Source organism: Sycon ciliatum, chromosome 5 (assembly GCF_964019385.1).
Source record: "Sycon ciliatum chromosome 5, ocSycCili1.1, whole genome shotgun sequence".
NCBI lineage: Eukaryota > Metazoa > Porifera > Calcarea > Leucosolenida > Sycettidae > Sycon > Sycon ciliatum.
The window spans coordinates 338612-357269 of NC_088647.1; the positions used below are offsets into that span (position 1 = coordinate 338612).

The 18658-nt window shown below is 49.0% G+C and overlaps 1 protein-coding gene across 1 annotated transcript; it reads right to left on the reverse strand.

Annotated features, from left to right (window-relative positions):
- LOC135817070 (phospholipid-transporting ATPase IB-like) lies at positions 1 to 7910 on the reverse strand (the record flags this gene model as incomplete). The annotated part of the gene is given in 6 exon segments (XM_065330171.1): positions 1 to 403; positions 1767 to 1804; positions 2449 to 2494; positions 3766 to 3864; positions 4281 to 4380; positions 7458 to 7910. Coding segments are annotated over 6 exon segments (862 nt in total), but the record flags the coding sequence as incomplete, so codon positions are not given.
- Between the last annotated feature and the right edge of the window lie 10748 nt (positions 7911 to 18658).

Sequence of the window (18658 nt, forward strand, 5' to 3'; positions counted from 1 at the left end):
TTTTGAGGATCTCCATCCTTTTGTGGACTTTTTTCATTGTAGAGGCATATGTGTGTGTTTTCGTGGTCCCTTGTGCTACAAAAGGGACCAAGCATCGAATCCACGATATATCTGAGCAGCCCGATCTGGAGACGGTGGTACATGTATAATTATGTGTGTGTAGTTTTGGCAATTTGCGCAGTGTCGGGAAAAGCGCATTTGAAAGTTGAGTGAGCATGAATATTTCGGACTGAGGTGGCTGAGAAGGGGGCACTTCAGCTGTACATAGCAGTTGGATTGCCATGTAGTTCAAAACAAAAACAAAAAAACGTTCTTCATTGCAACTGTACCTTGACGACAGCAAAATAAGATCCGCTGGGAAGAATTGACCATTGGTCACCTTTACAACGTCCCCACATTGCACCTGACAAGCAAATAGACAAAGACACAAACAAGCAAGCAAGGGCATAACCAATATAACATTAGCACATGTACACGGATCAGACTACAATCACAGATGAACGCCGTACACACTCCGTGTGTGTGTGTGCGCGCGCGCGCGCGCGTGTGTGTGTGTGTGTGTGTGTGCGTGCGCGCGCGCATGTGTGTGTGTGTGTGTCGCGTTCCACATGGCGCTCGGCGTACTCAGCACCGGTAGATGTCCAGCATCGCCTCCCTCCCGTCACCTGCTACACCTGCGACCGACAGTTTGCACGCCCCAGTGATCGCGCACGCCACAAATGTAAGGTTGAGCGTGCGAAGCTGGTTGCAGAGCAGAAAGGTGCATGCCAGTGTGGAGAGTGTGGCCGTTGGCTGAAGTCCCGTGGAGGTCTGGCAAGGCACAAGTGTACTTACCCCCAGTCAGCAGTCGGTGCGCCCCTGCCTGCTTCTCCGCTGTGCTGCGTCGCTCACTGCCAGGCTTGTGACCGCTGCTTTGCGTCTACACGTGGCCACGCCCGTCATCGCTGCTCACGGACTTGTAGTCGTCCGACCGTTCAGGACCGTCAGGGTTTCACATGTGTTTGCGCCTGCTCCCGCCGATTTCGCTTACCGCATCACCTGGATCGTCACAGGGCTGTGTGCTCCTCTCTCTCAGCTGCCCCTCCGGGGGCCACGTAACCTTCATGGCAGTGGCTCAACAGGACAGGTGTGTGTGTGTGTGTGTGTGTGTGTGTGTGTGTGTGTGTGTGTGTGTGTGTGTGTGTGTGTGTGTGGTCGGATAGTTACGATGCCGACACTCTCCTCGTCGCCCCCACCTCGGAGTCCTTCGCGAGGCCTTGCAAGCCCGCAAGTGGAGCAAACTACCGCACGAAGACGACGACTTGGAACGACTCTGAGCATTGGCTCGTGGAATGTTCGCCCTGTTGTGGAGAGCGATGGATCAGTTCAAGCGGCAGCCGTGAGAGAAATCGTTTCCGATGATAAGCCAGATCCATAGCTGCCAGAGATGGCTCTCTCGAACATGGTCTCTGAGTCCCTGGCCTAGTACCTCTCTCTCAGCGCACTGCCGTCACTCGCCGTTCCATATTGTTGGCCCCGCAAGGGGACACGTGACCGTAATGGCAGTGTTTACCAGGACCAGGACCAGGACCAGGACCAGGTGTGTGTGTGTGTGTGTGTGTGTGTGTGCGTGCGTGCGTGTGTGCGTGCGTGTGTGTGTGTGTGTGTGTACGACACCATACTTCCACCAAGAACCCATAACCCCCATAGCGGCCGGCGCGAGTTCCCTCGGCAAAAAAAACTTGTTTTCTTCCCAAAAAACAGAACAGCGGGAGCTCTAGACTTACTTCTTCCCATGGCAGTGAGATGAACGTATCACGTAACACTGTGCACAAGAGAAAGCACACACACACACACACACACACACACACACACACACACACACACACACACACACACAGCACAGATAGCACACACAGCACACACACACACACACACACACACACACACAGCACAGATAGCACATACAGCACACACAGCACATACAGCACAGATAGCACACACAGCACATACAGCACATACAGCACATACAGCACATACACAGCACACACAGCACACACAGCACACACAGCACACACACAGCACATACACCATAGCCACCAAAGCATGCATGTTCACATACCGTGTTTCCCTGAATAGAAGTCCCACCTTTTTACACTATATTCAAGGGTAAAAAAAGGGGGTGCGACTTACAATCGAGCATGACTTACTACTGAAGTGAATATATCAAAATAGTATGGCTCAAACCTGAAATGGGGGTGCGACTTATAATTGAATGCGACATATAATCGGGAACAAGGAGGAACACAGAGGAACACAGAGACACACAGAGACACACAGAGGAACACGGAGAAACACAGAGAAACATGGGGGAGCACGGAAGAACAAAGAGGAACAAAGAGGAACAAGGAGGAACAAAGAGGAACAAAGAGGAACAAGGAGGAACAGAGAGAGAAAGATGAATCTTACCTTTCACTAAGCTATGGTTGACAAGATCATCAGCACGATGTCGCCTCTGTAAATAGAAATAGGAGTGCAGACAGACCAGCAAAGAAAAATACATGTAAATGCCGTTTTAACGTTAACCCTTTACCATCCGTGCGTACTTGAATCGATCTCTAGAGATCGATGGACATGCATACACTAAAAAATTCGTAACTCGATCGATTCTTGTCGGAATTTAAATAACTAAGTATCTAGGAAGAAGCCGAAGAGCTCAGCTTTCCATTGCATCATTCGGTAAAGAGCTGCGATGTCGCATTCCAAAGATATTGCGCTCGACATTTCAGCTACGGCAAAAGTCGAATTTCTTTCCGAGTGACCGACCTTGAGCGGGGATTTTCCCCTCTCCTGACATGCTGAGTCACTTTGGCATGCTTTGAGCGCGTGGGCAGCATGAAAAGAAACTCAAGCAAAAAATTTGGAACGGATACGATGAAGGAGCGAGAAATAGCTGGCGAGGAGAGAATTTCCTCGTATATCCAGCGATGGGGGTGTATTTGAAGCTCCCTGGCGCTGGATATGTGATCTCGGTAGTGTCCTGTTTGAGCTCAATGTACGCAGCTCGTGGAGAGCTTTCCAGAATGCCCAAGATTGTGAAAATTGGTTGATTAGAACCGAAGATATTCTCAGAATAAGGTGAGAATTATTGCATTTGGGACTGCTGGGGAAATTTGGTCGGATGGTAAAGGGTTAACTATTACATGTATACTCAACTCTGCACTTTGGGGACAATGATGGCTGGGTTGAGCAAAGAAAGTGCAAATCTTACAATGTGAAAACAAAGGAGGTTGCAGCAGGATCATCTGCAGCACACTTTCAAGATACTATGTATGATACAGCGTTTCGGAACTACTGTCCCCCTGCCCTGTCCCCTCATCCACATGTTCTGTGTGAGTTTTCCAGTCAGTGGGGAACTTTTGTGCAGGTCCTTGCATAGGGCACACGTGCCTTCAAGTCTCATGGGCAGGGCCATGTGCAGGTCCATGGGCAGGTCCATGGGCAGGTCCATGTGCAGATACATGGGCAGGTCCATGTGCAGATACATGGGCAGGTCCATGGGCAGATACATGGGCAGGTCCATGGGCAGATACATGGGCAGTACCATGTGCAGATACATGGGCAGGTCCATGTTTTGGTAAACAGTAGAGTGCAGGTTCCACCGAACTCTCGGCATACTCTGATGAGAACAATAGCGACAAACTGAAAGCATAGCTGTTATACTGACAAGTGACACCACACACACGCACGCACGCACACACAAGTACGAGTATGCCATGTACTCACATAGTCCTCAAAGAGTTCCTTGACGGCCGAGATACCAAGGATAACCGCTAGAGGTATGATGGTGGTGTATCGACCCGTTGGAGACACATCAGGAATTTGCTGTAGACAAGTAATGTAGGAGAAGAGAAGTGCAGACACACAGTTTAGCACTACTGTATCCATAATGAGAAGACCCCCCCCCCCCCCCCCACACACACACACAAAACACATGCACGCCCCCCCCCCCCCCCCCCCCCACACACACACACAAAACACATGCATGCCCCCCCCCCCACACACACACACAAAACACATGCACGCCCCCCCCCCCCCCCCCATCATAAATAATTTATGCACACATGAATGTATGTCTCCATCCCCCTCCCGCCAAATACTCGTACATGCACACATGCATTCCCCTCCCCCCTCCCCCTGTCATGCACACATGCACACACTAGTAGTACACTATAATACAAGCATGCATAGGTAATGATTCTACTAATGAACAACAGGTATACATGTACAATGATACATACCTGGATTACAGCAATTAGAAGAAAGAAGAGATTGCTATAGCGCTTGAACTGTTCAAAGAGGAACTTGGGGATGAAGGTGATGAAGTTGTACTTTCCAGTGCTGTAAGCAGACAATATACAAAGTTGTTGGAATACACATTGCCAACGCACCAGATTTGGTAATTGATCAGAAGACGATACCGTTACTGAATGAAGACTGCAAAAGACGTTTTCTTCTAATGTCTGCCTCCAGACCCCAGGGAGTAGTGGGGGAATACAATAGATGATATGCCAAATAACGTGCAACTAGACTTGACAGGGCATCGCACACAAGTTGCATACAAATGATACTACAATGTGTAAATGGAAGTCACTGAGCTCTGCAGGAATGCAAGCCAAAGGTAACCGTACAACTTTGAACTTTGTATGCAACTACTCTGCAATGCCCTCTCAAGTCTAGTTGCACGTTATTTGGCATATCATCTATTTACCACAAGCCCAAACTCGCAGCCATGTTGTCAAAAACAAGTAGAGTCAAACCTCGTTAGGACGAACTTCAAGAGACTGAACAAATTTGTTGTCTTATCCGGAATTCTCTATTATCCAGATCTGACAAAAACTTGATACCGGTATGACATATTGTATATCATACGGATTGTATTCATGTGAAGGTGCATGCTGTGGCACAGGTAAAGCGCTTATTCATAGCATAACCCAGCAACAGGTAAGTACAATGTGCAATGAATTCATGACAGCATGTCCTCCGCTTTGTAACATGCTGTCAATTCGTTTCGCCCGTACAAGACTATCGGGAAAAAACAGCCAGCGCACGCACGTGGACTGAAAGTTCGTACTACGCGCTGATTTTGTTCAAATAACGCCTGAAATTAGTTCCGTCTTAACGAAAGTTCGCCATACAGGAGTTCGTCATAAGCAAACAATTTTGACTAGATATGATGCCTGGCCAACCATACGATGGGCCCTAGTTCGTACTAATGTAAAGTTCGCCTTATAAGTGTTCGTCCTAACGAAGTTTGACTGTAGATGGCATGTACGGCTATGGTAATCCTCCATGCTGCTTGGCTGCATGCAGCTATCGAGATTTGGCATAAATCCCAGACTTGGCCGCCTCACAGGAATTTCACTGGGAGGTGACAGGAAAGACTTGCTCAAATCAGTGGTACCAAGAGTACATAACCCCCCCCCCCCCCCCCCCCCCCCCAGAGTGTGCAACGCCTGATCCAGCTCTGCATAGGGTCTTGGTCGAGCGGAATCGGATCTTTGCGTCATAATACCGTACACATCTGAGGGGAACCCGGGGAGTCGCGGGTACTCTTGGATCAAAAACAATGGTACCCTGCCTCGAGACCGGCCTTGCGCTGGTGTGGAGTGTACGCATGACATCAGAAGATCCGATTCCGCCCGACCAAGACCCTATGCAGAGCTGGATCGGCGTTGCACACTCTGGGGGGTTATGTACTCTTGGTGGTACCCAACCCAGAGTTTTACTGCAGACATCTTCATCAGAAACTGTACTGTGAAAACCAGGCTAATTGGCAGAGAGACAGGAAATTCTATCGTGGTTCTGAGCTCCACTTCCTCCATAATCATCAGGGAACTGATGGGGCTAACCAAGTTACCTAAGCATGATAGGAGAGTGAGGCTGCAACGGGGTGAAAGCTACAGCACACACTACACATGTACATCTATGACGCAATAAGGCTGTGACCTGGCAGCCACACAGTGGCAGGTCTCACACAAAACGGTGACAAAGGGCACTATACTAGTTACATGAAGAGTTCTAGCCTTTAGGAGCACACTGTAAGTCGCACACACCCTTCTTTACCCCTGAACTGGCTGAAGTTTAGAGCAAACAGGTATGACATTTATTCGGGGGGGGGGGGGGGGGACACAGAGTGTGGAAAGTGGAATGTGGAAGACACACGGAAAATGATACTAGTACACTTTCACCTTCCCACAATACTAGCAGCTGTCTTGCATACCACAGTAGTAACAGCTTTAAAACCAACCATCCATACACTCTACACTTGGATTGAGCTGCTTCAACTGGCCCTGACTGTATGCTTGGATGGTGTGTGTGTGTACGTGTGTACGTGTGTACATGTGTGTACGCCAGCTTGTGTGTGTATGTGTGTATGCATGTAAAACTGAACCAGCTTTGTTCTACTGGCAATAGTGACGTTCTGCTCTACGTTTTGGGAACGCGACGCAAAGAATCACGCGAACTCTCTTCGCGTTCCCGTGAAGTAAAGAAGTCATGTGGAATGTGTACTGGGAATTTCCCCTCCCATATTCGGCAGTTTTCTGCCTGCACTCGAACAATACCCAGCAGATTCGTACACATTTTCTTTGCGTGTGCCACAACGTAGAGAACCTCATCTACGCGTAGAAATCTGGACCCAAAACACGCGAAGCCGTCGACTCCAACTACGTGATTTCTCTACGTTTCAAGTATAGCAGAACCTCTCTACTGTGCTGTGTGATACAGTGAAATCCGCCACCACACCGTCAGTCACATTGTACTACTGACCGACTCACTCCGTGTGCACAGTACAACTATACTGACTGACTCACTCCGCGTGCACAGTACAACCTTACTGACAGACAGTTTCATTGAGTTGGCGTAGATAGGGCCAGATGCTCTAGACACCAGTCACACATCTACTTATCTTAGTCACATGCACACACGTTCACGCACGCGCGCACCCACACACATCCACACCCACGCGCACCCCCCCCCCCCCCCCCACACACACACACACGCCCCCCCCCCCCCCCCACACACACGTTCACATACACACACACACACCAGAGTTTACTTGTTATGCGTTGTTGTTGTTGTTGTTGTTGTTGTTGTCCCCCCCCCCCCCCCCCCCGTATATTGCCAAGATACTGTGGGGACTGTGTTGGCGGACAACAGCGCATAACAAATAAACGTTGGTCTTCAAGGACAACTGAAACATATAAACAATTTCTATTGATTGGTGTGAACAACAGGACAGTGTTTGCCTTTTCCAAGCATCAGTCATCACTTAGAAAACCGTGTCCACTGCGGCATGCACCATCCACTCATATCATACTAGCATTCTTGAGCTTGATGTGCGCGCTCAAGTGAAGATATGAAACAATAAAAAATGTTAAAACTTTCATGGAACTTTGCCCCATTTCCTCTTTTACCTGATTCGATTGGATGAGAAATGTTTGTTGGCTTCAGGGTCATTGAACGTAACTCGCCTGGCGTTAGACTGACTCAACTCCTGCAAGCTACGAACGGAGGCGGCATCATCTCCTCCAGAGTCAGGGCCTGCAAAAAGCTCTGCGGCCGAGGTCGAGGGTGGTGCATGGTGACTCATTGAAACAGCACTTTTGAAAACTTTCTATGAATTCGATGGGCGAAATGGGATAAACGCTAAAATTATTCAGCACAAGCTGTTTGCTCTGCTGCCATTTCTACACACGAAACACTGGACTTCACCTCGGCCTTCACCTTCAACTTCGCAGCCTGGAAATCCTTTCGACAGCTGATTTTGCAGAAGAAAGTCAGTTCAATCGTTTCCAAATCCAAAAACAAACATGTGGTGCTGCGAACGCACTCCTTGTCTAGCCACTTCCGCTAAAATGGCTAGGCTACAAAGGCTGTCTGTACGCTGCATGCACGCGCTGGTAGAGATCTACTCGTGCCCCGTCTACCACTGGTCTACACACTCACACTATACGAGCTGGATATGGAGTCGTAGCATGGCAGTGCAGCATGCAGTGGCATATTTTTCGGTGATAGCAGCTAACGACTAGTACTAGTACTAGTAGTAGTACTACGTCAGTTTTCAACAAAGATGATCATGATGTCAGTATATTGATGACTGTCAAGCGTCATGACTCATCACTGCCAGGGATCAGTCGGCTACATTGTAGTCAAATCAGGTACGACCCCCTGCGTCAAATACGTATTTGACGACTCCATTACCTCGACTGTCATCAAGACAAGACTCAAGAGTACATAACCCATCTTGCATGCATTGCTGTCATGATTATGTTGTTGTCGGTCGACGCGACGCCGAATTGCCACATAGGCACAAAAGGCACAAGTACCAGCCATGTACATAATATTATGTATAATATTATGTATATGTATGTAGTAATGCTCTTTAAAAAAAAGGCATGGCACTTGGCCGAGCTTGATCTCAGATAGCCTGCAGCTCAGTACTAGGTGTCCATGGCCACCTCCAGTTTAGACGGTGGCCGTGTGCGACCAACCCGGCCGCAGTGGCCTGACAGCGGCACACGATATGGCTCAGGCTAGTAGACTGATGTGCTGCTGACTGCTCCCAGTTTTACTGCTCTCTCTCTCTCTCTCCATGAAGTGAAGACCGTCGGCGGGGCGGCGGTGCAATGCCGAGTCCCTTCATCGGCCATTTGCTGACATCTCAGCTTACTGCCTCCTATGCAGAGAAGAAGAGAAGAAAACAGACAAGAAGCACACAAGCCGTTACACACAGAGATAGACGTACACATCTATGTACAGAGGCAGGCACCCACACACACACACACACACACACACACACACACACTCACACACACACACACACACACACACACACACACACACACACACACACACACACACACATACACACACACACACACACACCTTGACCTATGCAATGCCTCAAAGAGGCAAGGAGGACAGAGTTACTCAGTCTTGCATTTGTGTTGAGCCAGGTACTGCGGACGTGTGAACTTCCGAGAGCAGGTTGGGCACGGGATGGTGCGGTGCTCGGAGCCAGAGCTGCATGTTCTGTGGTTGCAGTTGTAACAGCCGTGCCCCGCTTTGCTCCGGAAACAACGGTCACAGGCGCGCGCACGCACACACACACACACACACACACACACACACACACACACACACACACCACCACCACCACCACCCAGAGGCGTGGGGAGGTATTCGACATCGGTGCGTCCGCATGCGTACTAGGAGGACCCCGAGAAAATTTTAGGGCCCTTGAAATTGGGCCCAAATAGCCCATATTTCATAGCTTCAAAAGTCACAAGATGAAATTATTGGTGCGGCCGCACCTGCCGCACCGGTTCCGACGCCCCAGCCGGCTAGGGCCACCTCCGCCGGCATCACCATGTGTGCCCGATGCAAGAGGAAATCATTGTCATACCGTTTTGGGGAAGGGTGCAGAGGTGAGCGAATCATTATCTGGGAAATACTTTGCAAATACTAGTAGGGCATGAGGCCACAGATGCCTGATAAAGAGGCCACCGATGACATAATATATCATGATTAGAGAGTGGTGGTTTTGGCATTCCCGCTTTTCCAGCCGGTTTTGGTGACTGAAAGGGCTTCCCCGGCAGTAGAATATTTTGCAACTGCTTCCTTCCCTATCGAGTAACTACACTGTACGTTGAGCATCTATCCGTTTTTGTTTCGCTCTGTAAAGAGCACTTAGGGTTCCCTGTAAAAGACGGCAACGTCTGTAGGGCCTTCCCTATCAAAATAATAAATTCTACTACTACTACTACTACTACTACTACTACTACTACTACTACTACTACTACTACTACTACTACTACTACTACTACTACTTACTACTACTGGTACACTGGGTGGTTGGGCTTTTTGCTCCTCCGTTATTCTCTAATTTTCTACTCCACTGTTCAATTCAATCGGTTTGAAGCCTTTTCAATTACTTTCTTTGTGACATGTGGAGTCGGCTCGAGTAGTTTGCTTCCTTCTGGCCTCGTCCGGCCCGCCAGTCCTTCATTCAGCTGGTTTCTTGCGCTGCGAATCGGCCATTATAGCCGTTGGTCCGTGCTGGGCGCGTTTGAGCGTGCGGGCCTTGGGCCCTGTTGAGCTGGCTTGCTGTGCCGTGCACACGTTGTGGTTTGGCCCTGTACTGCCTGCAGTGGCGCTCTGGATGCGTACTTGGTATGGGGCGAGTCGAGTTGACACTACTCATTGCATGTAGACGCACTGTTTACACCTGAGGCTAGGGCTAGGTCCTTGCATGCAGTGTGCCCGTGCTGTGTCTATGGGATGTCGCGGTCACGCGCTGTGAGCGGTCGACCATGCTGCGCTTGCAGCAGAGCGTCTGGGACTTGCAAGTCATGTTCGTGTGCGTCGGATGGACGCTGCTGCAGCAACTGTTACCCTGGCAGAGACAATAAATGTACGAATTTTGGCAACGTGAATCTGCAGACCGCAGTTGTTGGAATGGGTGTGGACGAATCGTTGTGTAGCGCTCCACCTTTTCGACCTCCTGGCTGGGTGCCCCATGGTTCCCGGGATGTGTTGGGCTCTGTTCCTCCGCCATCTGGCTCACACTCTCGCACAATAGCAACTCGGAGCTCTGCCTCGGCGGTGACGGCTGGGTCTGCGCCAAGTTCCGGACATCGGTCTTCCCGTGATGACGCATTAGGAGATCCTCAGGTGTCTGTTCCTGCCTCTGCATCTGCGCTGCCTCGCCGCGGCATGGTTGGGCATGTACCAAGTTCCGGGCCTCAGTCTTCCCGCGATCGAACAACAGGAGATACTCATGCGTCTGCTCCTGCGCCTGCGCCGGTGTCTTCGGAGTGTTTGCGTGTGGATCTGCCGCCCCCACGATGTTCGGGAGCGAGTCGCCCTGTGCAGTCTGGGGATGGTGGCGACCATGTCGTTGCTGGGGTTGCTCATGCTCCCCTAGTTGCTCCTCTATGGTCACGGCATGCGGAGTTGGCTATTTGGATGCGGACTGCATATGGACAGGTTGTGTGCTGGCAGCGGAACCTTTTTATGACCCCCTCGGGTTCCACTGGCAAGCGTTTCGTTAACATTATCGCGGACTTCATAAACACTTTTGCATCTGGTGGTCCAGCTGCCTGTGTCGCTTGGGAGTGTGTGGCGGTTGCTAGTCACCTCTTGCTGCAGCGACCTGAGCCGCACAGCAGAAGCAAGGAGAATACAGAGCATCTGCAGCGGCGCATGGACATGTGGGCTGCTGGTGACTTGCAGCCACTGTTGGAGGAGTCCCGTTGCGTCCAGGCTCACTTGCGTCCCCGCTCGGGGTCTGCTGGCGGTGGTGGAGACAGTGGGATGTCGGACACGGATTTTGCCAAGCTTGTGCACGGTGGTCGGCTGGGTCAAGCTCTGTCTGGTTTGTCAGAGGGGCGGTGTGGCAAACCTCTCCGGGCTGATGATATTGCGGTGCAATCCTCGGGTGAGACGGTCCGTGACGTGCTTCAGAAGAAGCACCCTGCTCCTGTGGATCCAGCCGAGGGAATATTGTTGGACTGTGAACCAGATCTGCCCAACCAGATTATGTTTGAAACGATTTCAGCAGAAAAAATCAAAAAGACAGCTGGCCGCATGAAGAGTTCTGGGTCGGGAGGTCCATCGGGACTGGACGTCGCTGCCTGGCAGAGAATGCTCACGGTGTTCAAGGGGGCATCGGCTAACCTTGCATCGGCGTTGGCTGCAGCAGCGAAGCGACTCTGCAGGGAGGTTGTCGATCCTCAGATTCTGTCAGCGTTCGTGGCAGCTCGCCTTGTTCCCTTGGAGAAGTCTGCTGGTGATGCTGCTGGCGCTACTTCCAGTATAGGTGTGAGACCGATAGCTGTTGGTGAAGTACACCGCCGTATTATCGCTAAAGCTATATTGGATTGCGTCTCCACTGATGTTGTTGCGGCTGTAGCCCCATTTCAGGTTTGTGTGGGCATGCCATCTGCGTGTGAGGCTGCGGTCCTTGCTGTGCAGAGCCAGTATTTGGATCCGGAAACAGAGGCTATTTTGTTCATAGATGCGTCTAATGCATTTAATGCTGTTAACAGACAGGCAGCGCTTCATAACGTTCCTCGAGTGTGTCCTGCCGTATCCACAATCTTCCAAAACACATATGGCGCTCCAATATCGTTGTTTCTGCCGGGTGGTGACAGGATCTTGTCTCGGGAGGGTACTTGCCAGGGCGATCCTTTGGCCATGGCACTGTTTGCGCTGGCTATTAGCCCTATGATCAGACGCCTGTCAAGTGACCACCCATCTATTGGCCAGTGCTGGTATGCGGATGACGGCGAGGCTGGTGGAAGGATGATGGACGTGCACAAGTTTTGGTTGGCTTTGTCTGACATTGGACCGGAGTATGGTTATTTCCCCAATGCCTCAAAGACGACACTCCTTGTCAAGCCGGATCTGGAGCGGGCGGCCGTTGACATGTTCGATGCCACCGGTATTGCAATACGAACTGGTGGAGCGAGGTACCTGGGAGGTGCTGTTGGCCAGTCGACGTTCATTGCCGATAATCTCGATAGCCACATTGCGAGTTGGGTGCGGGAGATGAGCCTCTTGGCTGACATCTCGCTTACACAGCCCCACGCCGCATATTCCGCATTTGTCCGTGGTATGAAGAGCAAGTGGAATTATCACATCCGAAGTCATCCAGGGTTGGCTTCTTCGTACAGACCACTGGATGATGTCATAAATAATAAATATATCCCTACGTTAACTGGCCGGACTGAGGTTTCTGATTCGGAGCGGAAGCTGCTGGCATTACCAGTGCGATATGGTGGCCTCGCTATTCCTGTGGTGTCGGAGGACGCAGAGGTGCAGCGCCGGATAAGTGAAGTTGTCACTGGGCCCGTCGTGCGAATGCTGCGGTCGGGGTCCAATGAGTTGACGCCGGCTCGGATTGTTTCCGACACCAGCGTTCTCCGGAGACATCAAAACAATCAACGTGCTGCTATGCATAGGACCCAGCTGTCAGAGCTGGCCCCTGCCCTAAGTTGCCCTCAGCGTGTTCTGCTGGAAACCTCCAGAGATGCCGGTGTGGGAAGTTGGCTTACGGCGGAGCCGCTTGCCTCCTGTGGATTCGTCTTGAACAAGTCCGCCTTTCGTGATGCAGTGGCAATTCGTTACGGCTGGCCACTTGATGAATTACCATCATCCTGCGTATGTGGAGCGGCCATGACGCTCGATCACGCTGCGGTATGTCCAACAGGGGGCTACCCAAGTCTACGCCATAATGAGATTCGGGACCTGTTGGCGGAGGTGTTTTCGGCTGTCATTTCAGATGTAAGGATAGAGCCTACGTTGCTGCCTTTGACTGGTGAGTCATTGGATTGTGCCACTGCCAATCGTTCTCCTGAGGCTCGTTTGGACATTTGTGCAAGGGGCTTCTGGTCTCGACAGCAAGATGCATTTTTTGATGTGAGGGTCACCCACCCCTCGGCGTCCTTGCTGTCGAGATCGGATGTACTTGCCCAGTTGTCTCGTAACGAAGCACAGAAGAAACGGGCCTATCTACAACGTGTGATTGATGTCGAGCGAGGCACCTTCACACCTTTGGTTTTCGCGACCAATGGTATGTGCGCTTCCGAATGTTCCCGTGCTCTAAAGAACATTGTTCAGCTCATTGTCGAGAAGCAGCCGGAGCTTAGTTATGCAATGGTAATGTCGCATTTGCGCTGCAGGATCTCTTTTATTTTGCTCCGCTGGCTGATTACTTGCTTTCGTGGGTGCAGAGCTTCATACTGCCGAAAGCGTGTAGCAATTTCATTCCTGGACCAATGCCGTTTGCTCCAGTTGTGAGTGGGAATATAATTATAAGGCCCTCCATGTGCTGTGCGCGGAGGCCTTCGGTTAATTTCAATATCTTCCTTTTTGGCCGGCTTTCCAAGTTGCGCTATTGTGAATAATGATCTGCTTTGATAGTAGTGACTGCTAATAATTGCCTGGATTTGACTCGAGTTCGGATTTTTCTTCCATCATCTTTCCGATCACATTATCATGGATTTTCAATAAAGTTCTTTGACTACTACTACTACTACTACTACTACTACTACTACTACTACTACTACTACTACTACTACTACTACTACTACTACTACTACTACTACTACTACTACTACTACTACTACTACTACTACTACTACTACTACTACTACTACTACTACTACTACTACTACTACTACTACTACTACTACTACTACTACTACTACTACTACTACTACTACTACTACTACTACTACTACTACTACTACTACTACTACTACTACTACTACTACTACTACTACTACTACTACTACTACTACTACTACTACTACTACTACTACTACTACTACTACTACTACTACTACTACTACTACTACTACTACTACTACTACTACTACTACTACTACTACTACTACTACTACTACTACTACTACTACTACTACTACTACTACTACTACTACTACTACTACTACTACTACTACTACTACTACTACTACTACTACTACTACTACTACTACTACTACTACTACTACTACTACTACTACTACTACTACTACTACTACTACTACTACTACTACTACTACTACTACTACTACTACTACTACTACTACTACTACTACTACTACTACTACTACTACTACTACTACTACTACTACTACTACTACTACTACTACTACTACTACTACTACTACTACTACTACTACTACTACTACTACTACTACTACTACTACTACTACTACTACTACTACTACTACTACTACTACTACTACTACTACTACTACTACTACTACTACTACTACTACTACTACTACTACTACTACTACTACTACTACTACTACTACTACTACTACTACTACTACTACTACTACTACTACTACTACTACTACTACTACTACTACTACTACTACTACTACTACTACTACTACTACTACTACTACTACTACTACTACTACTACTACTACTACTACTACTACTACTACTACTACTACTACTACTACTACTACTACTACTACTACTACTACTACTACTACTACTACTACTACTACTACTACTACTACTACTACTACTACTACTACTACTACTACTACTACTACTACTACTACTACTACTACTACTACTACTACTACTACTACTACTACTACTACTACTACTACTACTACTACTACTACTACTACTACTACTACTACTACTACTACTACTACTACTACTACTACTACTACTACTACTACTACTACTACTACTACTACTACTTGACACAATCTTTATTAGGAAACTTGAAATGGAGATGTGAAACACAAATACAGCCATGTAGATGGAGCAGCAATGCAATACAATGTCCAAAAACTCAAGAATTCATTATCATGGGGCAATGTTGGGCAAATGTCTGTCAGGTACTATCACGCTCAGGCTGCCCGCAACCTGCACATCGTCGTGAAATTCATCCTGTTGCGGCGGTATGACGATCTTGAACCCCGCAAACAGGTGACTGCCCATCGCATAAGGCAGACTGACAGCTTACAACGGAGCTGACCCATGATAACCGATACGTGTAGGTCGACGTTCTTCTCAGCAATCAGGCATGCCAGTGTCTTCAGTGCCATTGAGCATTCTCTGCCAATCATGCCCGAGGTAGAAAAAACTAGCGGTGTAAACGTACCTCTGTCAACTGCTGTCACCCGCTCTCCGTACTGGCGCTTCTTCATCCGTTCATGCGTTCGGAGCTGGCTGATGACTTCCTGACGCGACAGCAAGCTTGCCTTTGGGTGTGTAACCCGGATGTCGAAAAAGGCATCTTGCTGTCTCGTCCAGAAGCCACAAGCCCGGATGTCCAGGCGGGCACCTGCCGAGCGGTTGGCTGTCCTCCCTTGGAGCCGCTCACCATCATATGGTAGTAGAGGCGGTTCCACCTCCACATCCCGGACCGCCTCACGCATCACGTCAGCCAACAAGTCCCGGATCTCATTGTGGCGTGCCATGGGGTAGCCCCCTGCCGGACACATCATCGCATGGTCTATTGTGTTTGCAGCACCACATACACAAGTCAGGGGGAGTCCGTCAGGCTGCAGGCCGTAGCGGATGCAGAACGCATCTCGGAAATCCGATTTGTTCAGCACCATCTGCATTTGGGACGATGGTTCCGCCGTTACCCAAGATGATACGCCCTTTTCCGCGGCATTCTCCACCAACAGCGCCTGTGTTGCTGTCAAATCCGGGCGCAATTCGCTAACGAGACCCGTGGCTTGGGCAGCTTTCTCTCTGCGAATACGCCCGGCCTCCTGCCGGCTGAGGGCCATTGCCTCGTTCAGCTGGTCTGTTTGAGTAGTTTCGTTGGTGCTTGTTGGATGTTCTGGTGGTCTTATGCAGGCCGCCACAGGAGCCACAATCTGTCTGGATGCAGAAAACTCTTTCTCGGCCTCCACCGAGGGCACAGGGATTGCCATGCCACCAAACCGCGCTGGTAGCGATAGCAACTTTCTCAGTGCCGACTCGTCCGAACACGAATGGCCGCTGAGCGCTGGCAGCAGCTTGTCCGTAATGGCGGCGTCGAGACGGGCCAGAAGATGCGCAGGGCAAGATAGGACGCGCAAGTGGTACCGCCACTTGGACACGAGGCCCTTTACAAACACCTCGTACGCAGCATGTGGCTGAGTGGTGGCCACCTCCGCCAGGCGATCAACCTGCAGCGTCCACTTGTCGATCAAATCTGTGATATACTCCTCACAGAAGACCGTTGTACCGAGTGCGCCGCCAAGATAACGAGCACCCTCGGTCACAACACGAATGCCCGTGTCCCTGAAAAGCTGGAGTGCCAGGGCCGAATGCTGCTCCTTGACAATTAGTGTTGTCTTGTTCGCGTTAGGGTAGTACCCATACCCAGGGCCATGCTCCAGAATCCCATCCCAGTACTGCCTTAGATTGAGGAGCTGTCCGCCACCAGCATCGTCATCAGCATACCATAGCTGCACCACGTCGGGGCAGCACTCTGACAGCTTGTCTATCAATGGCATCATGGCGACCGCGTATATCGCCATGGCGAGAGGATCACCTTGGCAGGTACCCTCCTGACTCCTTATCTCTCCACCACCCGACACAAACAGGCGGCATGGACTGCTGTAGGTGTTCTTGAACACCTGCCCCAGGGCAGGGCAGACGAGTGGCACGTTGTGTAGGGCTGCTGTGCGGTTCATAGCGTTGAAAGCGTTGGTGGCATCGACCAAGAGCACACCCTCCACCTCCGGCGAGACAAGCATGTCGGTCATCGTATGCACGGCAGCTTCACACCCAGACGGAACACCAACACAGAGTTGACGAGGGGCTGTGGCGTGCATGGCGTCATGGCGTAGTGGCGTAGTAGTAGTACTTACTACTACTACTACTACTACTACTACTACTACTACTACTACTACTACTACTACTACTACTACTACTACTACTACTACTACTACTACTACTACTACTACTACTACTACTACTACTACTACTACTACTACTACTACTACTACTACTACTACTACTACTACTACTACTACTACTACTACTACTACTACTACTACTACTACTACTACTACTACTACTACTACTACTACTACTACTACTACTACTACTACTACTACTACTACTACTACTACTACTACTACTACTACTACTACTACTACTACTACTACTACTACTACTACTACTACTACTACTACTACTACTACTACTACTACTACTACTACTACTACTACTACTACTACTACTACTACTACTACTACTACTACTACTACTACTACTACTACTACTACTACTACTACTACTACTACTACTACTACTACTACTACTACTACTACTACTACTACTACTACTACTACTACTACTACTACTACTACTACTACTACTACTACTACTACTACTACTACTACTACTACTACTACTACTACTACTACTACTACTACTACTACTACTACTACTACTACTACTACTACTACTACTACTACTACTACTACTACTACTACTACTACTACTACTACTACTACTACTACTACTACTACTACTACTACTACTACTACTACTACTACTACTACTACTACTACTACTACTACTACTACTACTACTACTACTACTACTACTACTACTACTACTACTACTACTACTACTACTACTACTACTACTACTACTACTACTACTACTACTACTACTACTACTACTACTACTACTACTACTACTACTACTACTACTACTACTACTACTACTACTACTACTACTACTACTACTACTACTACTACTACTACTACTACTACTACTACTACTACTACTACTACTACTACTACTACTACTACTACTACTACTACTACTACTACTACTACTACTACTACTACTACTACTACATGTACTAAAAATCACGATTCTTTCACTGATTTGCATGATGATTGCACAATCTTCACTTGACCCTGCACTTAAAAAAAAGTATCCCACTAGTCTAGATTGTAGTCTGTCCTACTGCTACAGTCATCATGGCATTACTCAGCTTACTGTCTGTACTGTGTCACAGGGTGTGTGTGGTGGGTTGATCTGGGGGCACAATTAATTCATTTTATCATAGGTGAGCAGAGCCTGCGCTGCATGCTGTGTCTGCATGGCCATGATGACT